Here is a 9,266-nt window from a genome sequence, read left to right as displayed (position 1 = left end):
CAGCAGGAAGTCCATCAGGACACGGGGCCCTAGCTAATTTCAAATTTGCGATTAACTCCATAATTTTTGTCTGTATTAACTGGTGGTCATTTAGGGATATTGGAAGGAATTATATCATCCAAATCAATACTGAAGGCTATATGCGAACTAAATGCCATTGAAAAATAATTGACCCACATTTGGGGAGAGATACAAGGACTAAATAGAGATTTGTTGTTTAGCCTCCCTGTGATCGTATGCCAAAAAGTTTTACTGTCTTAATAATAATAAGCGGTGGCGGCGAACGGGCGCAACCAGAGGAGCGATCCCTGGTGGCTAGAAGGCAGAACATCGAGCGACCGCCGCCGAGGAGAAGGCCGTGATAACGTCAAGAGCCGGCACAGCGGAGCCGGAAAGGACGCAGCTGAAACCGGAAGGAGATGGGAGTCACGCGCATCGAGAGAGGAAGGTTGCCGCCAGACGCCGAGGAGGGCCCCCCGCCTGAGGAACCGCCGGAACCAACAGGACCAACTACCAACCACCACCATAGGGGTGCCGGTAGGTCTCCCTGCCCCTTACAAATATATGTGGCCACAGTTAGGGTAGTAAAATGGTGACTAGCACTGAATTGTAAGCCGCTCAGAGACCCCCTGACAAGGGGTTCGAGTGGGATATAAAGCTGAATGTAAAACAACAACAACAACAACAACAATACTTTCAATTTATTAATCGCTTTCTCCAGTGGGCTCAAAGCGATGTACAGTTACACATTAGACAGGGGATAGGGAGGACAACATATATTCATTTTTAATTGCACACGCTGTCACTGCACGGTGTAAACGTCTCCTGGCTTGGCTCAGTCATTTTCCAACGGCTGCTTGTCGACCAGGGTTCAGGACCCGTATGTCACATCGCCACACTGTCACTGCCTGGCCGGAGACATCCATTGCAGGGATTTTTGTAGCCAAGAAGTTATTTCGCCTTTTCCCGACCTCGACCAGGAAGTCCCGACTGTCAGCTAACACCCTCCTACAAGGGAGATTGGTATGCCCACCACTAAGGAGTGGTTCCCATTTTATATACTCGCCGAAGCTTTTGAATCGCTGGGTGGACGATGAGCTGGGGACAACAGGCTGACTGCTCACACCAGTGCGGGGCTCGAACTAACACAGTTCGGATGTTAAGACAGTGGGATATACCCACTGTGCCACCGCTCCCCTAATAGATTAAAAACACTGATTCCACTTATTCTGAAAAAAAGTGTTGGCTTTTTTCTTGGCAATTAACTCATGAAAATGACTTTTTATGAATAAAATATTGCTCCAACTTGCCAGATTTCCCTGAGTGGCAGGAAACCCTAAATAAAGTTCTTAGTTCTTTTTTCCGATCAAAGCATTCTTGGTCAAACCAGGTTGATGGAATGGAGTGGTTTGGCCATTAGGCTACACTGATTAGTAACTTGACAAAAGGCATCGAACAATTCCAGATGGGAGGCAGAACTAATTATTGTTCTCAGATTAGACATTAATTTGGAGTTAAGGAGAATAGAAAATTCATTTTCCTGTGCTTCAGACCATCTAATCCTTTCTAAAGTTGATTCAGCGCTCTGTTCAAAAGGACAGTTGATAGAATCAGAAACTTCAATTGGAAAAAGCAGCAAAAGTGACAAGGGAAGATGGTCACTTTCTTTATGAGGTTTAATGTGCATAAACTTAATGAAAGGCAATAGGCTAGGAGAGCAAAAGCCATAGTCTACCACACTATGGCCATAAGAAGAAATACAAGTAAAATTAATGGTTGTAGGAAACTGAGATAAACCGTTTAATGTTATTAGGTTATGATCAATACAAAATTCTATCAGTTTCCACCCAGCTTTGTTAAATAGTAAATCTTTTAAAATGGTGAGGCATACCCAATTGAAATGGGAGCAACTCTTCCCCCTCAAAACCCAAGAATCTCTACCAATCAGCTTTTTGTAAGGACTTTCAGGAAACCAACAGATTGTAATTCATATCTGAGGTCTGATTCCCCCCCCCCCCCCCCCCCCGCACCCTTGCAGGAACCTACCCCATAGGCAGTTCCTGTGTATAAAATGGAATTCTACACAGCCTGCTGATTTTGTTTCGGAAAGCAGTAGATTATGCCATCAGTTTCAGGAACAGGATTATCTGAATAACATTATTAAAAAGATGGAAGCCAGGGCAACTCAGATTGACAGGAAGTGTCTCTTTAAGAAACAGGAAGGTAGAAAGCGGAATACCATAACTTGTGGTTTCCAATATTGGGCTCTTTTAAGTTCTGTATAGGATATAATCAAGAGATATTGGCATATAGTTGCTGGAATATATACTGTCATCTTTATAAGGGTGGTGTATGTTAATTGTTATTAAGAACCATTTGGCTGATCTGTAATCAGCTAGACTGCGGTCATACTTATTAATAAGTGACTATGTTTAAAGCTTTGGATAAGTTAAAATGTATATGGAATGATTTCTGTTTGATTTCTGTTGGATGTATATTTTGCTTTTACTTCCCTTGTTGTAATCTGACATGAGAAATTGCATTTCTCAAAAACAGTTGGAAGGGACCTTCAGGGTCATCTAGTACAACCCCCTGCACAATGCAGGAAATCTTAATCTTCCTGGACATACTTGGCAGATCTGAAAGTCATGATTCTACAGAAAAATTTCAAAAGGAATACACTTGGAAGTGCACAATTAGAAGTCATCAAGATACTAAGCATCTTCTGTTCCGGTTTCAACGTAAACTTGAGATTCCTCACTCAATGTAATGTCTAACAGCCCAGAAGTAACCTTCTGATGAAATATTTACAGCAGAGAAATTCTGAGATGACCAAGGGTTTAATTCAAAGATTAGGCTGTGCTCACACATGACTTGGACAGCTGGATTTATTGTCAGGATTTTTAAAAGCATCTTTGTCTTTGGCACTTTGTGGTTACAATTTTAGTTATTAGATAGAATGTTCACAATCCAATAGGTTCTCCTACTTTAATTAAGCTGAAAAGTACTGAGACTTACTAGTGATTTCAGCTCTCATACTTTATTTCAGCTCAGAACAAGATGAGAGTACCTAGCTCACAGGCTGGTTTATATGTGCACAAACCCCACTCCCCAAACACACCCACACACAAGTGATTGGCTATTTACAGTGGCCGAGAGTTCCATAGGCTCTTGGCCAGGAGCCTAGCCTGCCAATAGGTGCCGGCTAGGATCCGCTTGTCCCATTGTTACTGAGAGTGAAGCTTGGTCACTTCGCCTGACTGCATGGCGAAATGGCCGTGCACGCGGTCTGAGATGGATACATTACACCCCTCCCCCCTTGTTCCAAAAGACACCCACACACATAGTCCTGCAAGTAGGAAGGGGCTTTGCGGGTTCTCGTAGAGCGGCGAGGTGTGGGGACCTGGGCGGAAGGTGACACCGGAGCACTCAGCTGCGAGATGGGCAGTGTTGGCAGTTGGGTCGCTGGTAGCGCTGTTTCTTGGGGCCTGGTCATGTGGTCGGCTGGGGCCTCGACGGAAACCTCACTTTGCGGGGCCAGGTCGTCCGGTAGCTGAGGTGGTGTGGGAGTCTCCGGGGTGTCTGGGACCTCGCAGTCCTCGGGGTCACGTGGGAGTATCCGTCGCCACAGCTGATCAATGTGGCGATGAAGTATCTGGCCGTCTTCCTTGGGGAAAAACCCTCTGGCTGCCTTGGGTGACTCTGTGTCCGGTTCCTCTTCCAGCGCTCGATCGGGATGGAGGCGGTCCAGCCGGGTCGTCAGGCTTCCTAACAGAAGCTCTGCTGGGCTGTGTCCTGTCATGGTGCGGGGCATCTTTCTCCGGCCAAAGAGGAATGCGGCCAGCTTGTAGTCCCAGTCCTTGCTGTCCAAGCGGCGGAGCACCTCCTTGGACGTCCGAAACATGTGTTCGGCTTGGCCGTTGGTCGCTGGGTGGAACGGGGCCGATCTGACGTGGCAAATTCCGTAGTAATGGGTGAAGTCCTGGAATTCACTAAGGTGAAGGCCGTGCCGTTGTCGGTGACCAGGGTGTCGGGAATACCCTGGGCACTGAAGATGTGCCACATGGCCCGGATAGCATCTGTCGAGGAAGTGGATGGTACCGGAATGACCTCAAACCATTTGCTGTATACATCCATGAGTATAAAGAATATCTGACCCTGGAATGGCCCTGCGAAGTCCAGATGGAGCCGAGACCAGGGCTTGTGTGAGGACTCCCAGGGTCTAGCGGGAGCCCGGGGAGGCTCGGGCCAGGATTCTTGGCAGAGCTGACACCTCTTGACCTGGTCCTCAATGTCCCGATCCAGCCCTGGCCACCAGACGTAACTCTGGTCAAAGCTTTCATTCAGACCACCCCAGGATGTGTCTCGTGGAGCGCCATGAGGACTCTTTCTCGTAAAGGGGCTGGAATCACCACTCTGCCTCCCCACATCATGCAGCCTTTGTGGGCCGACAGCTCATCCTTGTGGGATGCAAAGGCCGTGAAGTCCGCCCCCCTGGGGCCGTAGGCCACCCCCTTCTCACCCAGTCCAAGATGCAGCAAAGGATTGGGTCTTTGGCAGTGTGGCGCGCCACTTCCCAAACGTGCACCGGTTGATTGGGAAGAGCCTCCAGAAGCGTGACTTGATGAATGGGAGCCGGGTCCAGATCCTTAGACGGCAGCGGAAGACGGCTCAAAGTGTCAGCATGTCCCATCGCTTTCCCAGGCTGATGGACGAGTGCATACGAGTATCCTGCCAAGAAAACAGACCACCGGAGCACCTGGGGAGACGTCATCTGGGGGGTTTGGTGGTCTAGGGCCAGGAAGCCGAGGAGCAGTTTATGGTCCGTCAGGATCATGAGCGGCCGACCGTACAAGTAATGGTGATTTTTTTCACCCCTTCCACAATAGCCAGCGCCTCCTTGTCAATCTGTGCATAGTGTCCAGTCCCCAAGCATTTGAATAACTCCACGTTTGAACCAAAGTAGAAGTTTATTGCAAAGCGATGGAAATCACAGGAACACAAGAATTGTTAGGAATAACTACAGACCCCGTGGGGCAACATAATAAATGAACTTGAACCAGGTCTTGACCAATGGATCCAGTTCCCGCGTGCGGGAAAACCAGGCAACGCAAGTGCCCCATCTCATGGGAACACAACGGTCCACAATATAAACACAAGCTCAGTTCTCATGCATAGAATACATAACAAGCGAAGCAAAGCCAAAACTCCTTCCCACCTCCAGCTGTTGACCTTGGGCATTATCTTGGGTAGCAAGCATAGCTAATGGGCATGGAAGTGAAAGTAACTAACAAGACGGGGATGGGAGGGGAGGAACAGCCAAAAAGCAACCAGGTTACACAGGACGCAATGGCAGCTCGCTGACACATAGTTACACTCAGCAGATGACAAGGTGTGAGAGTAATAAGCAACCGGAACCTCCCGGCCGTCCGGTAACTGGTGGCCCAAGACCGCCCCGACCCCGTACAGAGAGGCATCGCAGGCCAGGACCATGGGAAGGGCCTCATTGAAATGGGAGAGGACCAAATTGGAGACAAGAAGATCCTTTACTGCCTGGAAAGCGGCGGCGTTCTCCGGGCCCCAGACCCACAGAGCATTTTTATCCAGCAGGCGGTGCAGAGGTTCCACCACCACGGCCTTTAGAGGGAGAAAGGAGTGATAAAAATGTAACAGGCCTAAGAAAACCTGTAATTCATCCTTGGACATAGGCAGGGGCACCTGTGAGATAGCTGTCGTCTTTTCTTCCGTGGGGTGAATTCCCTGGGCGTCCACGGCGAACCCCCAGAATTCCACCTTGGGAACCCCGAGCAAGCATTTCTCTCACTTGACCTTCAGGCCGGCCGTGTTGAAACGCTGGAGCACTGCCCGCAGCCGGTCGGCGAAGGTCGAGGCATCCGGGGCCGCGATGAGCACGTCATCTAGAAACGGCTGCCCTCCTGGAATACCTTTTAACAAAATGTCCGTGAATGAGAACAGTGGCCGAGAGTTCCATAGGCTCTCGGCCAGGAGCCTAGCCTGCCGATAGGTGCCGGCTAGGATCTGCTAGCCCCATTGTTACTGAGAGCGAAGCTCAGTCGCTTCACCTGACCGCGTGGCGAAATGGCCGTGCACACGGTCTGAGATGGATACATTACATAAACAGAAATTAAGATTTTTTTGAACTGATGGGTAGAGATTAGGAAAAGCCATTTTAATAATTATCTGGTAGATGGATTTGGGGAAGATACTACATGACCGCTAGAAAAACCATTAGTTCAGTCTATTTAAGGAAATATTAATTTCAAGGATAAGTGAGAGCCAGTTTGGTGTAGTGGTTAAGTGTGCGGACTCTAATCTGGGAGAACCGTGTTTGATTCCCTATTCCTCCACTTGCACCTGATAAGAGCTGTTCTTGAAAAAGAGCAGTTTCTTGTCAAGAGCTCTCTCAACCCCACCTATCTCACAGGGTGTCTGTTGTGGAGAGGGGAAGGGAAAGGAGTTTGTAAGCCGCTCTGAGAAACCTTTGGGTAGTGAAGGGTGGGGTATAAATCCAATCTCCTTTTCCTATATTCATAAAAACCTAGCACACATTTAAAATACTTATTGAAAGATGAAACTAGTCTCTCAAATAGTTTAACCAAAAAGAACATGAATTGTATATTTAAAAAAATCCGGTCTAGGGAACAACTATGACTGTTTATTAGAGTAAGATTGTTTAAGACGGATAATTGATAAGTATATAGAAGATAAATTTATTGAGATGTTAAGGTTCAAATTTTTTTAAATAAAAGATGTAATACACTTAATTTTAGCTAAAGGACTCCAGAAGTCTTGGTAATAAAAAAGTATGACAAAAGAATTTTATTATGAAATAGGAGAATGTTACTTAAATGCATTCTGTAGAAGATTATGGTAGAAGACTTAGACACAAAGCTAATGAGTAGAAAACATGTTAACCTATTGTGTTGCATAACTTAAAGATAGAAGTATAGAAAATAGCAGTGGAATGTCACTTCCGGTTTTGGCGGCGCGAATGGTGGTCGCTCTCTCGGGACGCTCCCGGAGGCGATTCGCCCACGCACGGTTGGGGGGGATCCGCACAAGCGGAGACCCTAAGGAGCTTTAGTCAAAGGCTCCTAACCAGGGGGCGCACCGGGGAAGTGCCTCTTTACCGATCGGAAGGTCAGAAAATTGAGGCTCTCCCTATGCCCCAGAGGCCCCGCCGTGTAGTGCCCCTAATGGAGACTAGCAATGCCACCAGCTTCTCGGAGTGATGAAGCGAAAGTAAAAGAAAACGACAAAGAAATGCCTGGTATCAACGGAAGAAACGCAAAAAATCAAGAAGGTCAATAAAATGGAAAAACATCAGGAAATGCAGGATAATAAGCTATTGACGTTACAAATGGAAAAATCAAATCTGACTCTCCGATTTCAAGGTATACAGTAGGTTGAAAAAGAAGATCTCAGAAGCATACTGGTGAATGCTTTGGCCCCACTGATTGGCAGCGAAGCGGAAAATTTAAAAGAAGAGATGGACTTGGCCTATAGAGCCTATTCCAACTTTACAAAGAAAAATAATCTGCCAGCTGAAGTGGTTGTGAAATTCACCAAACAACGCATCAGAGATCAAATTTTGAAAGCAACATCATCAATGCCTTTGAAAATCGGAGGACAGACCATAAGGATTTTGAAAGATGTTCCATTTGAAATTTGCATGAAAAGAAAAGAATACAAAGGGTTGACCACATTCTTGCAAAATCATCAAATTAACTACAGATGGTTGATTCCAGAAGGACTTGTCTTTAAATATAAAGACAAGAGAGAAAAGATAGACTCCATTTTCAAAGCTCAAGACTTTTTGAAGAGGCACGCCAGCAAAGAGGAGGAAGCAGAACTCGCTGAGTGGATGGCGGTTAGTAGCGAGGAAGACAGCAGCTCGGAGGGAGAGGTCAAAGAATCGGAAGATGGGAAAGCAGCAAATGGTCCAACTTGCAACTTGAGAGATAAAAAAGGGAAGCACCCCAACGCCTGAGGATTTGTTCGGAAAGTGCAATAAGAGACAATACTAACCCCAAAAGGACATTATTAACATATCTAATGTCTTTATTTTTTACAGGTAAAGATGGAAGAGGATCGTCCATTCGCAGAAGAAGCCACAGACTTTGTGAAATATTAACAAAAGACTAATATACTAACGTAAACATTACTCACCACTTTTCTTAATCCCGCTATATACCCTTCCTGTTTTCCTGAAATTTAAAAGCAATAAAATTCTCTCGTTTTTAGGAGAGTTACTAAAAAAAGGGGGGGGGAAAGAAAATAGCAGTGGAATGTTAAGATATTGTTTAAATAGTAAACATATGGTAGCAAGAGTGGCCTTTAGATTTATATGTATGAGGTAACGTCAAGGGTATTACTCTCATATCTGTTTGTATGTTTGTTTGTTACGTTCTGTCAGAAAATAATAAAAATCATTATATTACAAAAAAGAAAATTCATTACTCCATACAAGAAAAAATATTTACTAGGCCCATGATTTCCTTCACAGTGATAATTCTTTGTTTCCCCCTAAAGCACAATTCATGGCATGCCTGTTTCATCCACCATTAGCACTTCTCACATCTTCCGGGCAGATGTGCTTCTTCCCAGGGATTTCTTGAGTGCTACTTGGACATCCTTATTCCTCAGGCTGTAAACAACAGGATTCAGCAATGGAGTCACCAGGGTGTACGTGACAGAGATCAAGGTGTCATCATTCAAAGTGTTCCTGGATTGGGGCCTCAGGTAAATAATGGAAATACATCCGAAGTGCACAACCACCACAATGAGATGGGAGGCGCAAGTGGAAAAGGCTTTGCGCTTCCCGTCTGTGGTGGGGATTTTCAGGGTAGTGTTTATGATTAAAAGATACGACAGAAGAATGAGAAAGAAGCAGCAAAAGACCACCAGAAAACAAATAAGAAAAATAACATCTTCCCCTATATAATTCCGGCCACAGGCCAACTCAAGTAATGGTGCCATATCACAAAAGAAGTGATGGATTTTATTCGGCCCACAGAAGGGCAAGGTAAATATAATAATCGTCTCGATCGTAGAAAAAAGGAAACCCATTGATGCTGAAGAGATAACCAGTTTAGTGCAGAGTCCCTGATTCATCAGAACTGGATAATGTAAAGGTTTACATGATTTCTGAACTGGAGAGCACGGCGAGGAAGAAGTACATGGGGATGTGTAGGCTGGACTCGCGCCTTATCGTCGTGACAATGATGACATTTCCTGTCAAAATA

The 9,266-nt window shown here is 45.8% G+C and overlaps 1 protein-coding gene across 1 annotated transcript in view; it reads right to left on the bottom strand.

The window, feature by feature from the left end:
• Positions 1-8,595: 8,595 nt before the first annotated feature.
• Positions 8,596-9,266, bottom strand: part of LOC107106494 (olfactory receptor 10R2-like) — a 13,341-nt gene continuing 12,670 nt past the window's right edge. The window contains exon 2 of the mRNA XM_015406656.1: positions 8,596-9,173. Within this exon, the coding sequence (XP_015262142.1) occupies positions 8,596-9,173 (578 nt within the window). The remainder of the gene's footprint in view (positions 9,174-9,266) is intronic.

This window comes from Gekko japonicus, unplaced genomic scaffold (genome assembly GCF_001447785.1).
Source record: "Gekko japonicus isolate JY-2015 unplaced genomic scaffold, Gekko_japonicus_V1.1 scaffold188, whole genome shotgun sequence".
NCBI lineage: Eukaryota > Metazoa > Chordata > Lepidosauria > Squamata > Gekkonidae > Gekko > Gekko japonicus.
Note: the sequence above shows the minus strand (reverse complement) of the source record. Positions and strands in the feature narration are given on the sequence as shown.